This window comes from Pinus tabuliformis, chromosome X, assembly GCF_031772625.1.
Source record: "Pinus tabuliformis cultivar Carrire ecotype Pingquan chromosome X, CPIR1, whole genome shotgun sequence".
Lineage (NCBI taxonomy): Eukaryota > Viridiplantae > Streptophyta > Pinopsida > Pinales > Pinaceae > Pinus > Pinus tabuliformis.
The window spans coordinates 328,023,000-328,043,153 of record NC_142308.1 but is presented as its reverse complement, the minus strand read 5'-3'; the positions used below and the strand labels follow the sequence as shown (position 1 = coordinate 328,043,153).

The following is a 20,154-nucleotide window of genomic DNA, read 5'->3' as shown; positions in this document are numbered from 1 at the left end:
TGTATTTGTTTTCGACTTTCTTAGTATATGAATGCCAAAAAGAAAGTTGATGCACAAGTGACAAATATCAGCAAGTTTCTTTTCGAAATAAAAAAATGGAGACGATCACAACACTTTACGATTTTGAAATGAATACTTGTTCTTGACAGTAGAAAATTACAAATTCAGACCAAAAGCAATAGTAACAGGGTAATCGACCATCAACAACAATTAAACTCTTTCCTACGATTGAAATTGACACTTGCGACAGTCTCAAATCAAAGGACGACAATACGATTACGCTACTTTTGCAAAGGAGAACTGTAAATGACTCAACAAACACACAAAAACATCTACAGTTCTTTTGTACAAAGGAGGCAGAATAATAGCAAGGAAAAGGGGTTTCAAACAGACATATACTGATCACAGGCAGCAAAATTCAGGAGTAGAACTGGAAATAATGAACCACAGAAGCCACAACTGCACAGAGCTAGTCTGATCAGCGCACCTGTAACACAGAGAATCTAAAATGCAGCGCAGGTTGTCCACTCGGGAAGTGCGCTGAAATTTAGAATCTCTGAACAGTACCTGCACTGGGCCAGAAACGAGACTCTGTTCGGGTTCCGGGTCACAGTTTGCAGTTCAGTTCTTGGGTTTTGGCCGAGCAAAAAGCAATCAGTAATGCAACAATCGGGGGTAGATCTAAAAAGGATCTAAGAGCTATCACAAGGGCAATCAGATAGTTTGTGAATCAGTTGTTTAAATCATAAACAGATCCAGTAGATGGATTGAAGTAGCAATTGTCTACTTTGCATTTGTTATGGCAAATTCAGTTCGAATGCTACTTGTAAGTTTATGAAACAAACAACAAAGAATGATAAACAAACAAACTAATTAGCTCCCCAACGGAGTCGCCATTTTGTTACAGGGAAAGGTGTCTATATAGAACTGCTCTATCCCACTAAGGTGTGACAGGTGCCTTAGAAACAAATAGAGAAAAGCTACTTTTGTTTTTCCTTTATGAATTATAGATAGAGAGGAACAGAAAGACCAACCTCTGTCTTGCGCTAATCTCCTGATTTGATCCCTCTCTTCTTTGATAGTCCTCAGCTACCTGCTCCCTTGCACGCCCAGCTTCACAAAGTACCTGCAAGATCACAGAAGCATAGCACTATACAAAGACATGGATCTATAATCATAAACAATCTAGGATCAGATGTAAATTGACCATACAAATGTAACAAGCATCAATGACACAAAAGCATGGAGGAAAACTCAAATAGCTTTTATTGATAAATAAGAAAAGAGCCAAGAGGAGTTACAACCAGTTGTTCTGACCCAGCATCAACCTCCCAGCAAAGAAGCCCCTCTTCACCTCAAACAAAGCTTAGATCACCCAACAATTTGATGTTTGTCTCAAGAAACCAACAGCAATTCCTTACAATATGCAAAATTCCAGCCTTTGGAGCTATGGGATGAGGGATCCATATATAGATATCTGTAAGGGGGATGAGTCAGCTTGTGATTTAATTAGTGTCTTCTCTCTGATAGTTCTTGCTTCCACTTGGAGACTGATGGCCTCTTACTCATCCTTGGTCGAATTCAGTGAGGCAAGTGTCACAGGGGAAGATTCTGGAAGCTTCCATTGCCTCTCCACCTCGCGGAATGACATTGCCATTTGTCATTTCTCGCCCATTGCACCCCACAGAAGGGACTTTTGAAATGCAACGCACCCTCACAGTGTATTTGGGTGAGATGCAACACACCTAGCTAGTGGAGCAGCTGCAATGATCCTGTTTTGACCAATTCTGAGCAGTTTCTCATGGAGAACTTCTAGGAGAAGCTGTAATATGTTGACTTTGTTCCTTTAGGGGTTAGAACAACACTTTTAGGGACTTAGGAGCCCTTGGTTTATGGACATTTCATGCTCGGGGTTGTAGGGCCCAAAAATGTCTATAACAATAGTCCATAGTTTGTAGTCCATTTCAAGTATCTGAATATCGTCTTTGTTGCTAATATGACATTGTTTAGGCGTTGATTGATATCTAGCCACTAATCTGACTGCCAACATTATATCTAGTCTAGAAGTTGTTAGGTATATAAGACTTCTTATCATAGATCTGTAAATATTTTGATCCACATTTGTTGATTCATCATCTGCACATAGCTTGCACCCAGTTTCCATGGGGATTGAAGCACGTTTACAATCTTCCATTTAGAATTTTTTCAACATATCTCTTAGGTATTTATCTTGAGAAATGAATATGCCTCCAAAATTTTGTAAGATTTGCAACCCTAGGGAGAAGGTAAGTTGTAAGATCATTAACATCTCAAACTCTGACTTCATCTTTCCAATAAACCATTTTACTATATGATATTCATTACTCCCAAACATAATGTCATCCACATACACAACCAAAATTAGTAATTCATTTTCATCACCCTTTATGTATAAATTACTATCAACTCCTCTCTTGAAACCTCATTTTTTAATGTACTTATCCAGTCTAGAGTACCATGCACGTGGTGTTTGTTTATGACCATGTAGTTGCTTATTTTACCTATAAACATAGTTAGGCTTATCTAATAATAAAAATCCTTCATGTTGTTTCACATAGACCTCTTCCTCAAGTTCTTCATTTAGAAAAGAAAACTTCACGTCCATTTGGTATACCTTGAAATCCTTGTACAAGAAAAAGCCAAAAACATTCTAATTGCCTCCAATCTCGCAACTAGTGTAAAGGTTTCTTCATAATCAAGACCTTCTACTTGTGAGTACCCCTCGCACGCTAGTTTGGCTTTACTTCTAATAATTTGACCCTGTTCATTCAAGTTGTTTTTGAATATCCATTTTGTGTCAATGACATTCTTTCTGGCTACTCTTGGTGTTAGTTCCCAAGTCTTATTCTTTTTGATTTGGTATAACTCCTTGTTCATAACATATATTCAATTTTTTTCTTTACTTGCTTCATCAAATTTCTTTTGTTCAATCTGTGACAGTATAGCAATATGAATTTGGTTTAATATTTCTACAAGTTGCCTCCTTGTTTGCACTCCTTCACTTTTATCTCCAATGATTTGAATTTAAAGATGATTCCTTTTTGTGTGTCTTGAGGGACATTTTGAATGTGTTTGTACTTTCTAGTTCTTCATCTTGCACTTCATTTTCTTTACAATCATGATGATGATGATCTATAGGATTGATAAAAATTGTGCTCTTATTCTTATTAGGTATCTCTTTTTCAAACTTTACATCTATGCATTCCACAATCCTATGCAATCTTTTATTGTAAAATCTGTATCCCTTAATTTTTTATGAATATCTCAAAAATATTCCCTCATCTGATAGAGCATCAATTTTTCCTAGCTTTTCATAATTATTTTTGATATAGAATTTACTCCATAATACTTTAAAATGTTTGATTGAAGTTAACTTACTGTGTCGCAGTTCATAAGGTGTCTTATCACAATTTGGTATGAGATGTGCCTTATTAAGAATATGTATTATTGTATGTACTTCTTCGTCCCAATAGGGTTGAGGAATGTTTCTCTCTTACATCATGGCTTTGGTCATTTTCTAAACACATTTGTTTCGTCTCTCTACAAATCCATTATGTTGAGGTGTGTCTATAGTAATATAATGTATTTTTATTCCAAGTTCATCACATAGGTATGCAAACTCATTTGAAGTAAATTCACCTCCTCTTTCCAACCTTACACACTTTATCCTCAACCAATTTTATTTTCTGTGAGTGCTTTGAATATTTTACATTTCTCAAATTCTTTTGACTTATTTCTAAGAAATGTCACCCATTTCAATTTAGAATAGTCATCATTTATTAGCATAAAATATTTTTCTCCTCCCAGTGCTTATGTTCTGGAAGGCCCACACAAATCCATATGAGCTAGTTGCAAAGGCTTACTACTTGACAATTTATCTTTGAATTTGAATGATGTTTATGTTTGTTTTCCCATTTGACATGACTTTCAGGTAGTGTTTATGTTTGTTTTACTAAGCTTGATGATGTGATCAAAATTGAGATGCCCCAATCTCCTATGTCATAGCCAAGATTAATTGTATTTTCTGATGTAGCATTCTTCACTCTCTTAATTCAAGATATATACATGATTCTCTATTCAAAATCCTTTAACCATAATATTCCCAGTATTTGTTGACTTGATTTCACAGTCTTGAGCTCTGAAGAGAACATCACAACGTTTGTCACACATTTGAATTACACTCAACAAATTATGTTTTAGAACATGTACAAACAGTACATCATGAGCCTTTCCTCTTCCATTATTCAGACTAACTATTCCCTTTCCTCTAATTCTTCTCGCTTCATCATTTCCAAATGTGACATTTCTAGTTTTATTTTCATCTAGGGATACAAATTTGTTTTTGTCTCCTATCATATGTTTAGAGCATCCACTTTCCACATACCATTTACTATTTTGATCTTGAGCATATAGAACTAAGTGACACTTATTATCTTTCTTTTCTTCCTTCTTCTTTCTCCATTGCATGCATCCATCTGTTCTATAATTGTTCTAAGATGATAATATATTGTCTTTAAGTTGACATTCATATGACTTGTGCCCAAAGTTGTGACAATAGAAACATTCACTAATATCAAGGAGAGGGGAAAATGCAATTTTTTCTAGACTCATGTTTTTTTTATGCTTTTGAATCCATTATGTAGCCTTACTTCTCTTAGAGCAGTAATGATATCCATGGAAAAATAATATGTACCTAGTAGTGGATGTCGTTTGAGGATATAACCATCTTGGCATTTGATGATCCTATCTCCTGAAGAAGTATGGCCTTTGATAGTTTGTTTTTGATTGTCCATTCCTTTTTTATTTCGTACCTTTCCTGCAGCATTCCTTTGCAGCTATTAATTTGAAGTTGAAGTGTTGCACAATTTTTATTTTTTTTCGTGAAATTGATGTGAATTATCATTGTCTCCCCTGAAAACTTTTACAAAAGTGATTGTCCTTTTATCCTCGACCTTGGATTCATTGGATTCTCCTTCATAGGTTAACCTAGCCTTTTTGAGTGGAGACCTTTGGGCATTTAATATCACGTCCAGTTGTTCAGAAACTTTTATATGTTGAATATTCATGTTTAATTCAATTTGTTCCTTCTTTAGCACCTTTTTTAGACTTACCACCTCTTATTCCAATCTTTCACACTCTTGGATTTTCTCCTCTATTTACCACATCAAAATGTCTTCCACCTTCTTTTCTTCTTCAATTTTAACTTTCAACTTGATAATTTCTTCTGAATTTGATTTTTATTTTACATATTTCAATAAGATCTCTTTATGATTTCTATTCTTTTGTTTAAGATTGTCTATTTCAGCTAGGGCACTTATCAACTCCCCCCCCAAGATCTACCTCACCTTCCTCTTCTTCTTCATATTATTGACAATATTTTTCTAGTTCTTTCAAGAACATCACCATGAATTCACTAGTTCCATCTTCACTAGAGGATTCATTGGAACTTTCAGATACATTGTTATCTTCTTGAGCATAGAAGCTTTTCCTTTTAAACTTTTTCTCCTTCTGCATTTTATTAGACTTGTTCTATTTTTTCCCTTTAGGTTGTTTTCCTTCTTTCTTATAAGGACATTTTTAGGCATAATGCTCCACTCTTCTACAATTAAAACACTTAAATGGAAGTTTCACTCTGTACTTACCTATACCTTTCTTCAACCTTCTGACAAATTTTGCTTCTTCTTCATCAAAACATGAGCATGAACATTCCTTTTCTTCTATGGACTTGTCTTCCTTGAAAGATGCCTCTCTAGTGACTATTTTCCCTTTTGGAATTCTCATCTCATATGCTGTCAAAGAACCAAGTAGTTGATCCATGTTTAAAGTCTCAAAGTTTGTTGTCTCTTCTATAGCTGAAACCTTAGGATTGAACTTAAAATATAGTGACCTCAATATTTTCTGAACCACTACACTTTCTTTGATTGTTTCTCCTAGACCCATCATGACATTTACAACTTCATCAACTCTTAAAATGAACTTAGATATATATTCATCTTCATTCATTTTTATAGTCTCAAATTGCATTCTATATACTTGTAATTTTGCCATTTTTTACTTTTGTCTCCTTCTTTATTATTTTCTAATTTAACCCAAATATCTTTAGTTGTCTGACAATGCATTACTTTAATAAATTTAGACTCACATAATCCACTCAGAATTGCATTCATAGATTTTTCATTAGCTATAAAATCAAATTTGGCATCTTTGCCACTAGTCATTTACTTTAGCTCTTCATACCCTACCATCACAACAACCCAGACTTCTACTCCAAGAGACATTAAATATGTCTTCATTCTTACTTTCCAAAAGGCATACGGTTGTATCAGTGAACAAGGGGGCTTTATTTGTTGAGAATCCTTCTTGACTGTAGGTTTTACCCTGTATAGAAATTACCTGCATATGAATTCTAAAACACATAAAATAAGCAATGTGAGAGCATGACACATAAAACACATATACACAGAGATTTTCCCTTGGATCCCAAAACTGGGACTACTAGCCTGATTTTTCATTATTTTCCTTTCAATGTTACAATACATATTTATACATGCCGAAGCATCCAGTACCATGGACGAAAACCATTGCATCCAAAACCATGGACTGAAAACCATTGCGTCCAAAAACATGTGCGAAAATCATGCACAAAACCATAGGTGGGTCCGCCCAACCTAACATAGGGTCCAAAACCAAAATTTTCCAGGGCGCTGCCCCAGACCCCATAAAGTGGGGTTATGGGTACACCTCAAACCTCCTATGACTACGTGGAAAGAATATAACACAACCCAACATTCTCCCACTTGTTGTTTTCTTTCCATAGGGGGCCACAAGAGAGCTTATTCATTTCTCCAGCCCTGAAATGCGCATTGTCTCTCTACACCAAGAGAACTTCTCAGAGCTCACAAATTTTGTCAATGCATCTGCAGTATTCTTCAAAGTGTCCACCTTTCCTAGCAACACCTTTTTGTCTTCTATCATATCCCTCACAAAGTGATATTGAACATCAATGTGTTTTGTCATCGAATGATATGCTGGGTTCTTTTCCAAGAAAATTGCACTTTGGCTATCACAGTCTATCCTTATAGTTTCCTGTACTAACCCCATACTTGAACACAATCTCTGCAACCAAACTACTTCCTTGCTTGCATGAGTGACTACCATGTATTCTACCTTTGTAGTTGATAGTGCCACTACAGATTGTTTCTTACTCATCCAACTAACTACACCTCCAAATAGGTTAACACATGCCCACTTGTAGATCTTCTCCGATCCAGATATCCAACCTAGTCTGCATCAACAAAGCCACAAATATCCAACACTCTATCCAATCTTGGTCTTCCTTGGTAGCACAAACCATAATCACTAGTGCCACACAAATACCTGAAAACCCGCTTCACTGCTGTCCAGTGCTCCTTCCCTGGTTTTGACATAAACCTGCTCAATACTCCCACTGCATGTGTAATGTCTGGTTTAATATAGACCATTGCATACATCAAGCTACCTACTGCACTTGCATATGGAACATGGGACATGTCCTCTTCCTCTTCTTGTGTCTTGGGACACTGTTCAGCAGATAACCTCACACCTATAGGAATAGGAACCTTCACGGGTTTACTATCCTACATATTAAATATGGAACCAAGTTGGATAGTAAATATGAAAGTTGCATATTAATTGGGTATAAGGATGGTTTAAAAGTTTATAAGCTTTGGAAACTAGAAACAAGGAAGGTTGTGTACAATTGAGATGTGGTATTTAGAGACGTGAAAGATGGTATGAAACATGAATCCTACCAAAGGAACCTGAGAATATAGAGTTTGAGCTAAAGGAGGAAGAATGAAACTATAAAGTAGAATAGGAATCATAATATGAAGAGCCACAAACTCCATCTATAAGAAGATTAGTTCGAAATAAGGCAGCCACAAAGGTATAGTCCATCTGCATTCTGTTCAAATTTTTCTTTATCTATTACTGATGATGATCCCAGAATTGTCAGGGAACCAGTTTATTCATAAGATGGAACACTGTGGAAAGATGCCATGGTTGATGAAATGGAATGTTTGGAAAAGAATGTGGCTTGGGATCTCATGGAGTCGCTAGCTGGAAGGAAAACCATTGGAAGAAAATGAGTGTTTAAGAAGAAGAAAAATGCAGAAGGAAAGGTGGAGAAATACAAAGCTCGGTTGGTAGCAAAAGGTTATTCCTAGATGTCAGGAATTTATTTTTGTGATAGTTTTTTTGTTGTTGCCAAGGTAGCTTCTATTAGATTAATCTTAACTATTTCTTCTCCTTTTGATTTTGAGGTGTAACAGATGGATGTGAAGACAAAATTTCTTCATGGGGATCTGGAAGGAGAGATCTACATGAAATAATCTGAAGGCTTTGTAGCAAAGGGTAAGAAAGAACTGGCATACAGGTTAAAAAAGTCTTTATATGGGTTAAAACAATCACCAAGGATGTGGTATCAAAAATTTGATACATATATATGGGGAATTGGATTCACCAAAATCAAAGAAGATCACTGTGTGTATTTTAAATTAATTGGTTACCATGTTATTTATTTGGATGATATGTTGTTGATTGGAAATAACAAAGAAATTGTCCAGGATTTGAATACCCAATTGTCCTCCAAATTCAGCATGAATGATATTGGTGCTACGAACTATATTTCGGGCATGGAAATTAAATGCGATCGGAAAAAGAGGAAGCTCTGGTTAAACTGAAATAAGTATGTCAAAAAAATATTGCAGAGATTTATTATGCAAGATATTAAACCGGTGAAGGTTCCTATTCCCGTAGGTGTAAAGTTATCTGCTGAACAGTGTCCCAAGACACAACAAGAGGAAGAGGCCATGTGTTGTGTTGCATATGAAAGTTCAATGAGTAGCATGATGTATGCAATGGTATGTACTAGACCAGACATTGCACATGCAGTGGGAGTATTGAGCAGGTTTATGTCAAAAGCAAGGAAGGATCATTGGACAATAGTGAAGGAGGTTTTTAGGTATTTGCATGGCACTAGTGATTATGGTGTATGCTACGAAGGAAGACTAGGATTGGAAAAAGTTTTGGACATTCATGGATTTGTTGATGTAGACTGGGCTGGAGATTTAGATCAGATAAGATCTACAAGTGGGTATGTGTTTAACCTATTTGGAGGAGAATTTAGTTGGATGAGAAAGAGATAGTATTTCCTGGGACTTTCAGCTACATAGGTAGAATACATGGAAACCACTCATATAAGAAAGGAAGTAGTTTGGTTGTATAGATTGTGTTCAAGTATGGGGTTAGTACAACGAGCTATAAGGATAAGATGTGATAGCAAAAGCACAATTTTCTTGGCAAAGAACCCTGCTTATCATTCAAAGACAAAGAACATTGATGTTCAGTATCACTTTGTGAGGGATATGGTTGAGGACAAAAAGGTGTGGCTCATAAAGGTGGACACTTTGAAGAATGCTACAAATGCATTGACGAAGTTTATGAGAACTGAGAATTTTTCTTGGTGTAGAGAAATAATGGGTGTTGCAAGGCTAGACCAATGACTAAGCTCTCCTTTCTGGAAAAAAAAACAAGTGGGAGAATGTTGGGTGCGTGTTATATTCTTTCCACAACTACTCGCACACGTGGGGGGGTCATAGGAGGGGTGAAAACCCATATTGTTCATTGCATCAAGCATAGCAGGGGGGTCATAGTGGGGTTTAAGGGGGGTGGTAGCCCCCCTATACAAGGTTTAGGGCAACACCCGAGGAATGTTTTTGGGACCCTATATTAGGTGGGTAGACCTACCTATGGTTTTGTGCATGGGTTTTGCACATGATTTTGGGCATGATGGTTTTTTTCCCATGGTATTTTGTAGATATGGTCAAGGGAACTACGATTCTGTTCTAATATAGGCTTAATGGAATGGGGTTTATGAATTCTCCAACATGTATATATATATATGTATTGTAACATTGAAAGTAATGTAATGAAAAATCAATCTAGTAGTATCGATTTTGGGATTCACAGGAAAATATATGTGTATATCTGTTTTATGCTTTATGTTCTCGCCATTGTTTATATTCTATTTTTAGAATTCGTATACAAGTAATTTCTATACTAGGTTAAAACCTACATTTTGATCCTTTTCTCACTGGCCAAGCCTTCAATTTATAGTTAGAATTGAGGTTATGAATATTTTCAATATCTCTTTAGTGTGTTTTGGGAAAAGGACATAAGTTGGTGATGTTTCCTATTAATTTAATTCTATATGTTTCTTTATAGGATTTATTTGAATATGAAACATGTATATATGAGTTCGAGGCAAGAAAATTCAACATTTTTAGATTTTCCTTAAGTGAACAGGGGTGTTACAATGAGTTAATTCGAGTTTTTTTCTTATGACTGCGTGAAATTATGGTAGGACAAGTTTCATGAAGAGATAGTGCATTACTGGCCAGGGTAACACATGTTTCAACATTATGACCAGCCCCATAAGGATCCTTGTGATTAAGATAGGGTGCATTATAGTCTTAAAAGGCTAGAGAAAGAGATGAATTTCAACCAAAAACATGATGATATCCTTTAAGATGATGAGGAGGTATCTTAATGGATAATAGAAGCCCCCTAAAGTGCAAGGTTAGAGAAGAAGGTGATGGCTGAAACACTCTATAAAAAATTCAAGGAGAGAGAGTAATTAGAGTGTTGGAATAGAAGGAGGCTTGCAAACAACAAAAATATGTCGGATATCAATAATGTCCTGAGTCAAGCATCCCCATGTGCAATATCTAAAGCATAACAATACACTATGGATTGATGTAGAAAATGATAGAGCATGTCCATAAGTATATACAAATGTGGATAGGTCACATTGTAGTCATTCTGATATAAGCTATCTCTAGAAACAAAATTCATAGTTTGGGAGAGAAAACAAGCCTAAGTGATGTAAGCCTCTTCCCAAGTTCTTCTTCATTGTCCTGTAAAATTAATCTACACATGTGAAAGAATGACCTAATGTCAAACATGTGATAAATCATTTAATTACCAGTCAATAATGAAAATTGTTAATAGACATGAAGAGGGCCATTAATAAGGATTATTTTCTCCAAGATTCTTAGTAAAATCTATCAAGTGTGAATAAATGAGTTAAATTTGAACACTTGCAGAATCGTTCAAGTGGAGTCAATAATGAAAACCCCCTATCAAATGCACAAAAAACTACCAATGAGGACTGCAAGATATAGGGTATTGTGATGTTTCTAAACACACTTCTGAGATCATTTGTTGAAGTATGTAGGAAGAGATATGTTGAAGGTGGGAAGTAATGAGCCCCACATCTGTCAACACAAAATGATAATAAATTGATTGATTTTGGATATAATGTTGAACAATAGGATGATCGGACTCAAGGAAATAATACATATGAGAAAATATATATTGAGGTCAATAGATTATATATAGATTATCAAGAAAATTATGAATGCAATAACATTAATCAGAGTCCATGACAATAGGGACCTCAGAACAAAAAGAAGCAAAAAATTGACTCTGAAAATCACAAAAAAAAGTGAAAAATAGAGGTCTTGAGGTAGTAACATAGGTAAGAAAGCTAACATAATGTGTTATAAGAAGAGGTAATACAGTGGATATAAGATATAGGGTGTGTTATAATGTACCGTGTTATGAAACCAACTCACAAAACGATAGAAAAGATAGATCAACGCCTTAGAAATAAGCGTCTTCGAGGGGGCAAACTCCTTTACATTACACAAATGAACAATTCTTAGATGATTCAAATGAAAAAACCTTCTATATATAGAAGTCTAAGGGGTCATAATATAACCAAAGCTGACCTAACAATAATAATATAAAGGCACAATAATAACAAGATGGGGACAATAGGGGCACAACAATAACAATAAGGGATACAACAACAATAGTAATGGGGGAATCACTAGTATTATAGGGACCTAACTGTTGAGTACTGAAGAAGGTATGTTATTATCATTTATTTTGTCATCTTTTCTTTAAAATTCATAACCTCTTTGCATCATGAACTATGTAGATAATAAGAAATTATGAAAAAATCTATGGGATTTGTATGCAACAAAAAATAACTAATAATTGCCTTTTCTTATGCAGGAAAAAGAGAAAACGGAAGATTACCGTCCCAAAGGAAAAGAGAGGACAAAGTTAACTGCTATCCCTTTGGCAGGGAACCGCATGCAAACAAGACGATCCAAATTGGAGTGTATCAGCTAGGAAAGGGAAAAGGAGATATCAAATTGGTGCAAGAGAACAAGAGGATAGCTGAGAATTAACAGTCTGGTGAATCCCTCAGGATCCTTTGATCCTAAGGGATCGCTATCTTAACGATTTTTTTATCATTGATATCTCTGCTCGGCTGTTATAAGAAGGGGCAGCACTTCTAGCCCGAGGGATGACTTGGTGTTATTTTTATGTAACTCTCCTTTTTATTTGAAACATTGATCATCGACTCTCATTGAAGAGCGATCCACTGTAACTCTGTTTTGATATTTTAATATAAATCTAGTTGTCGTTCCATCTTTGATTCTGGAGTAATCTCAAGAGGTGTGTCCCTGGAGGCTAAGGGCTCGACCGTGGTGGAACACTTGTTCTTGTACCATTATTTCTAATTTGTGTGTGGTTTTCATTATTAGCTCTGTTCGGTAATCTGATGTTTTTTGCTATTTTACATCATGGTTCTGCTATCTTTTGTTTATGCTCAACTGAGTAATGTTGTTCTCTGTAACAGGAATGCTGTGTTGTTCATTCTGACTTTGTAACGCATTGCTATTCCTTTAACCATTGATATAACATTTTTTTTTTAACAAGATCGGTTTATGTATTATAAAAACTTCAAGAAGAAAGTCCTGTTACATATGGTAGGGGAAGCAGAGAAGGGATGATCCAAAATGGGTGTGCAGACCCTTGATCCTTGTTGGTGGACTTAAGAAAAATAGTTTGAAAAAGATAACGGCTATATTGCCGTACAAACAAGCCTGCTAAAAAACAAAATTTACAAGACATTGATCAGATTACTGCTGCTGGTTAACAGAATCATCAAGCTGAGGTTCCTTTTTTGCGATGGCTTTTGTCGAGGTCTCTGCTTGCATGCTCTGGGTTATTGATTTGATATGAGCAATTGCTTCTCCCATATGGTTGCACTTTTCCTTGAGACTTTCAATCTTCGCTTTCTGTTTCTCCAGTTTTTTCCTTTTTGATTTGCTATTAGCTTGGAATTCCTCCTTGAGTTCGTTGAAGTGCTTGACAAATCTTGCTATCATGAAACTGTGAGCTTTGCATAAGGTGCCGTTACTGTTGGTGATAACGCGCTCCAGAGGATTCACAGCTGGGACACGATCTTCTAGGATCTCGGCCATTTCTGAGTCTCGAATGGAGGGAGATTTAAAAAAGATAAGCGAAGAGAATAAATAGGCGGAGCAAAAGGAAGAGGGGAGAAGGGGAAAGGATGAAGGGGAGGATAGGTAGGGGGCACAGATCGGGGAAAGAACTGTAACTACGCTGAGGGAGGATGTGAGATGAGAGATGAGATGCGGAACAGGTGGAACCGGAGTATAGTAGGGCGCTGGAGGAAGATGGCGCTGAAGCAAGAGAACAAAGCTGTTAGCAAGAAAAATTAACAGAATGTTAAAATTGCAAAATTTACCCCTGAGATCGATTGAAAGCAGCCTTCCGACTGTGCTGAACGTAATGCGGCCTCTGATACTGTCCAGAGACTAATTAACAAAGGGCGATCCTTTACTCTTATGCAGATAAGAGATTGAAGTTCTGAGATGAGCTGAGAGTGGGGGACTCTGATACATATAAAGCGGAGTGAGAGGCTGAACCAGCTGTTCTGCCGAGAGATACGCAGGGATTTGGCTGGTCTTAAGATTAGGCTTTGAATTTTGTTGGCAGTCGATGAGGATTATGATGCGACGGAGGCCTACCTTCTGCTCGGAGGTGTCACGAGGAAACCGAGAATTCTTGGTCCCGTACCTATTCATGTTGCCAACAGAGATATCATTTGCGTTAATCAAGGTAATGAGGGGATCGGTGTCAGAGAGGATGCGGGATGGAGGCGGCTTGACCAGATTAGAATAACGAGCAGGAGGAAGATTATGATTGCTGAGATGACTGAAATTCAGAGTTTTTGAAGAATGAGGGAACCATCTACGGGATTGGCTTGTCATAGGTGGAATCATTTTCTCTGGCTTGTCCAGTAGGTCTGTTGGATGCCCTTGTGGCGAATGAGTCAGCTTTTGAGTTGTTGTCCCTTAGTACATGCTTGAATGTAATGTCCCCCAAATGTTTGATGTTGTCCATAATTATTGATTTTAGATTGTTGAGGGCCACTTTTTTGAATTCCCCCCCTGAAGCCATAGCTGCAATGACGATAGCTGAGTCTCCCAGGATGATTGGATTCTGAATTCTCATCTGTTTTAGAATGGTAGTGCCTAGGAGGAGGCTGTAAGCCTCGGACATGTTGTTTGACATTTGGCCCAGACCCCATTCGTAGGTTAGAAGAACTTTTCCATGCTGATCCTTTATAATTCCCCCTGCCCCGGCTTTCCCCGGATTATTTTTAGAGGCCCCATCAAACTGGAGAGTGGTTCAATTTTGATCTAGAATCCATTGTCTTATGTCTTCCTTGGTGCCTCTGAGCTTCCAATTATTCCTTCCCTTATCTGCTTTGGGGTGAGTTTGCTTGCGCTTAGCATAACTGAGACAAAATTTGTTGAACCAATCATTCTCATCTTTGTGCCAACTGGATTGATCTGGGAGGAAGATAGAGTTGGCACTTATTGTATCAGATATGAGTGCCATAGTTTTTGCCAAGATGCGAGCTAGATTTGGCTTCTGGTTGTTGAAGATATAGTTGTTCCGGGTGAGCCAGATTTGCCAGCAGAGCGTTGCTGGGATGCATTTCCATAGGCGAATGATGGAGTTCTTGGTTTTCTTAGGAAAATGATAGCATTTCTCCAAATTTTTTTGTAAAGAGGGGAGCTGGTCAAAGGTCTCTCTTATTTTCAGAGGACTGATGAGCTGGGTCCAACAGCTTTGAGCGAAGGGGCAGTCAAAGAAGAGGTGTTGACTGCTTTCCTCCTCAGCACGACAAAGGCAGCAGATTGAGGGGCCAAGTATCCCTTTTTTTCTGAGATTCTCGGCTGTGAGTATCTTGCTTTTAAGGAGTGTCCAGTTGAAGAATTTGATCTTTGGAAAACACTCTGATTTCCACACTGCTGCATATAGATTCCATTTACCTGTTGTTGTGTTTGCCTGAAGAAGTTTATATCCCTCTTTAACAGTAAAGTTTCCTCCGCTGGGGTCCCAAATGTACCTGTCATCAGACACTTTGTTTGTGGGGGCAGAACCTAAGAGAGATGTTTTAAGATCGGTCCAAAGATCCTTGAGATCATTTGGGATAAGGAGGCCCTTCCAATCATGCCAACTATTGTGATCCCATATGGAAATGTCAAATAGAGAGGTCAGATTTTTTGCTTCCATCTAGGTTTGCAGGGGTCTGAAATTATGAAGAAGGTTTCTTGGATTTACTCCCATGATTCTATCTGACCAAAGATTTATTTCCTTACCATTGCCAGGCACTTTTGAGATGTGGTTTCTGAATTGAGGGAGGAATTTTTTAATGAGCTTCCAAATAGGAGTGCACAGTCTTTCAATAATTGTTTCAGAGAGGACATTAGAGTTCGAACCATTGAGGTACTTTCTTTTCATAACTTCCACCCACCAGGAGCCTTTTCCTATGAGCATTCTCTAGATCAGTTTGAAACCCATAGCTCTATTGGAAAGGCTCGGGATTTTAATGGCTAGACCTCCTTTTTCAAAAGGAAGAATGACTTGATCCCATCTGACAAGGCTAAATTTTTTTGAGTCTTGCTTCCCTCCCTGCCAGAGGAAGCTTCTCATAATTAGTTCCATATGCTTATGGGTGCTGGCAGGGGCCAAGGTCACTGCATATTGATAGATGGGGAGGGTGGAGAGAATGGCCTTAATGAGGGTAGTTCTGCCAGCCAAATTTAGCCAAGATAACCCCCAACTTTGAAGGAGTCCTCTCATTTTTTCTATGTGCTTTACCCAAATTTCAGACTTGACTATTTCTTTTGCTAAGGGCAGACCCAGATAAGAAAAGTGGCTCCAATTTCTTTGCACTGGAATGCCCAAAATCAAGAAAATTCTTTGCATGATTTGAAAAGAGGTATTCCAATTGTAGATCTTACATTTTTTATTGTTTAGCTTTCCCCCTGAAGCTGCTAGGAAGGTGTCCAAAATTTTCTTGAATCTTTTTGCCATCAAACTTGAGGCTCCCCCGATTAGTAAGGTGTCATCCGCAAAAAGAGAATGATTAATTTCTTTAATCCCTCTTTCTATACTAATCCCGATGATCTCCTTTTGCTTGCGAAGTTTTTCTAAATGAATGCTCAAGGTTTCCGCCATTATGATGTATAAAAAAGGAGAGAGAGGGTAGCCTTGCCTCAGTCCCCTAGAGCTTCTGAAGTAGCTGCTCGGACGACCATTGATCAGGGGAGTAGTCCAGGGGTTAGAGATGCACTCCATAATGATGCTTATGAATTTGTTGGAGATCCAGAATTTTCTGAGGAATTCTGTCAGGAAGTGATGATCCACCCTGTCAAATGCATTTGCCATGTCTAATTTGATGATCATACCTCTTTCTTTCCTATTGATGCTGCTGTGGATTGCCTCTTGAATCAAAATGATGTTGTCCGTGATTTGTCTATGAGGGACAAATCCCCCTTGGTTCTCAGAAATGAGGTGAGGGAGGAGCTTTTTAAGCCTATTGGCTAGAATTTTAGTGACTATCTTGTAAGATACATTGCATAGGGAAATGGGCCTAAACTGATCAAAGGAGAGGGGATTAAGGTCCTTGGGAATGAGGGTGAGGTGTGAGGATTTATTATTTTCCCCCATCTTGCAGTTTTTGAAATTTTTTTTTACCATCCTTACATAATCTTTTTTTATTGTGTCCCAGTGATTTCTGAAGAAGGCAACTGTGAAACCATCTGGACCCGGGGCCTTGTCTGATTGCATGCTGAAGGTTGCCAACCTGATTTCCTCCTCTGAAACATCCTTGTCTAATTTGCTGTTTTGCAAATTTGAAATTTTGCTCTCAATTGGTCAGAGGAAGTTCGTGCTGTCCGAAGACTGGGGGCTTGTTGATAATAAAGATTGAAAATGTCTGAGTGCTGCCTTTTTGATTTCTTTTTTCTCACTAATCTCTTTCCACTCTGCCACGATTTTGTCGATTTGATTTCCGGCGCGTCTAAGCTTTACATTGTTGTGGAAGAAGGAGGTGTTTTTATCTCTAGCCTTTAGCCATAAACACCTCGATTTCTGCCTTTGTTCTTCTTCCTCCACTCTGTTTTATCTATAAAGGTCCCTGTACATTTCATTTTCTTGTATTTGGTCCTCCTTTGTGTATTGAGTATTCTCTTTTTCCTGGTTCCATTGCTCCAACTGCTTATGAAGATCTGCTTTTTTAAAAATTTTCCATAGCTTCATTTTCTCTTGCCCACTACTTTATGGCTGTTCTTAGAGACTTTAGTTTATTTTCCCAAATGTAATGGGGTGAGCCGATGACTTCCTTAGCCCACTAATCTTGAATAAGGTTGCGGAAGTCTTCTTTAGTGTCCCAGGTTTTATTGTATTTAAAGGGGAGAGGCCCCAGATTTCTTCCCTTATCCAGAGTCATGACCACTGGTTTATGGTCTGAGGCCGAGGCTTGAATAATTTTATTTTTGATAGAGGAAAAGCCTGCAACTATTCTTTCATGAACAAGAATTCTGTCTAATCTCTCTTTGATGTTGTGGATGCCAATTCTTTTGTTGCTCCACGTAAATTTCCCGTTATAAGGAGGAATGTCAATAAGATTGTGGTTCTGGATTATTGATTCCAGCGAATCTCTTGAAGGGTCCGCGTGGAAGTTCCCACCTAGTTTTTCCTCAGCATTTCTTATTAGATTCAGATCTCCTCCCAGAAAAATGTTCCTGTCTTGAGCGGACTGTAAATCTGAGGTTAATGAATCCCAGCAGAGAGCTTTATCCCTGTAGTGATTCGGAGCATAGATGTTATATATAGTGTAAACTTCTTTTGAAATTTTGTTTTTAAGGTCTGTTCTTACCCACCAATTGCAAGAATTTAGATTGATGGGGTCCCATTTGTTCTTATTCCATAGAGTTCCTATACCTCCTGATGCACCTGCTGCACCAATTGTTGTACCTGTAAAATTTTTGTATCTTTTGATATGCTTTTGGAAATCGTGCTCAGAAATTTTGGTCTCCTGGATGAGGAGAAGGTCTGGTTTCTCCTGATTAATTATATCCCGGACTGCATTTGCTTTTAAGGAGGAGCCCAACCCCCTGCAATTCCAAGAGACCACTATCATCATTTACCAATTTTTAAGTGGTTCCCGCTCCTCTCCTTTGATTTTTCTCCACTTCCTTTTTGTCTGTCTAGATATGTGTCCATTGGTTGCTGGGTTCTGGTGGCCATTTCTTTCGCTACTGTTTCATCTCTGATTTCTTTTTTTGACTTCCTGCCTGCTTTTCTCGGAGGGTCAGAGGGGAGGCTAGCTTCTTTCAATTTTTTTCGAGTGAGGATTTGCTCAATGGTTGGGGGGGAGAGGGTGGGGGTTTTGAGGGGGAGGAGATGACTGCGAGGGCAGTGTCTCGGGGAGAGGGGGGGGGGATATGGGATCTTCAACTGACAGGGATTCAAAAGGGTTAGAGGAGGAGGGGAAGGGAGGGGCTGAACTGGAGGGGGGAGGAGGAGGGGGGGGAGGAGATTTCCAGAAGAGGCTTGGAGCTTGGTCCTTGAGAAGGGGTGGATTTTTTCTTTTTAACTTGTTCCCAGGAACCTTCAGAGATTTCGACATTACCATTAGACTCATTTAATTTTGACTTGATACATCTATTTGCGAAATGTCCATATTCGTGACATACCTTGCATTTGAAGGGTAGCTGCATGTAGTCTAGCTGTTGGATGTGTGTCCATTGATCTACCTTGATCTTGATGGCTTCCGGCAGGCCTTTCCTGAGATCAACTTCAACGCATATCCTTGCGCACACATGCAGATTCTCCTTTGGCTCAGATCTGTCAATGTATTTGCCGACTGCGTTCCCAATAGCCTTTACTGATTCATCTCCCCAGCAGTGGAGCGGCAGATGAGGCAGGTGAACCCAAACCGGGACTGCGTTTGGGATGTCCATTTCCAGGTCGAAGTCTGGAGACCATCTGTTCAGATAGAGGCCTCTTGAGTCCATGAAATAAGGGCCATTTCTAAAGATGAGGTTCCTATCCTCTTTTGATTCAAACAGAAAGGTGTAGAAGCCCCTTCCACAGAATCTGATAGCTATTTTTCCTTGTATCATCGCGTTCCAGTTGCGTTCTACCCATTTTTGGACTGATCTGGGTGAGGGCCAGAGGCCAGTGAACTGGCCAACGAGGCCTCTTTCAGCTAAGGCGATTGTTTCCTTCCTCGGGAGGGAAGGAGGAAGAGAAACTTCAGGGATTTCATCTAGTTTCTTGATGAACTTTGTCGCAGATGGACGGATTCTTGTTGATGCATTCTCAGGGATAAGAGATGCAAACAACTTTTCATAGTCTTCCAGATCTGGTGGAGGGGGATCAGACCAAGACATTGAGGCGATGAGGAGCCAGAGTGCAGGCGTTTCAGTAAAAGAATCGAGGTAGAAGGGGAGGGCCCAGCTCTGGGGCTGGGTAGGAGGCCCGAGGGAAGGAGGAAGCCTGTTAGGAGCCCAGAGGGGTGCAGAGATCTAGCAGCGGGCTTGCCAGGCAGGGGCCTGGAGCAGGGCCAAATAGCGGGCGCGGGAACTTCAAATTCGAATCACCATCGCCAGCGCAGTCCTCGGAGCTCGCCCATCCTAGTTATCAGTTTTTACTCAACCATTGATATAACATTGTTGTTCCTTACAGAATGCTATTGCTATTCAATTACAAAGTAACCGTGTTGTAACATTCATAAGTTGGTATTACTGTATTTATCTACAGTTTACACGTAATCGCGATTGTTGATCAACTAGCGTTGTTGTTCCATTATGAATTACAGTCGTTATT

General features: G+C 38.4%; 1 protein-coding gene across 1 annotated transcript; it reads right to left on the bottom strand.

The window, feature by feature from the left end:
- Positions 1 to 17,671: 17,671 nt before the first annotated feature.
- LOC149139786 (uncharacterized) lies at positions 17,672 to 19,718 on the bottom strand. Its single transcript, XM_089450821.1, has 3 exons — positions 19,020 to 19,718; positions 18,921 to 18,934; positions 17,672 to 18,437 (listed from the first exon to the last, which is right to left on the bottom strand). Exons 1-3 carry the CDS (start codon positions 19,716 to 19,718, stop codon positions 17,672 to 17,674), a joined length of 1,479 nt encoding a protein of 492 aa, XP_089306947.1.
- Between the last annotated feature and the right edge of the window lie 436 nt (positions 19,719 to 20,154).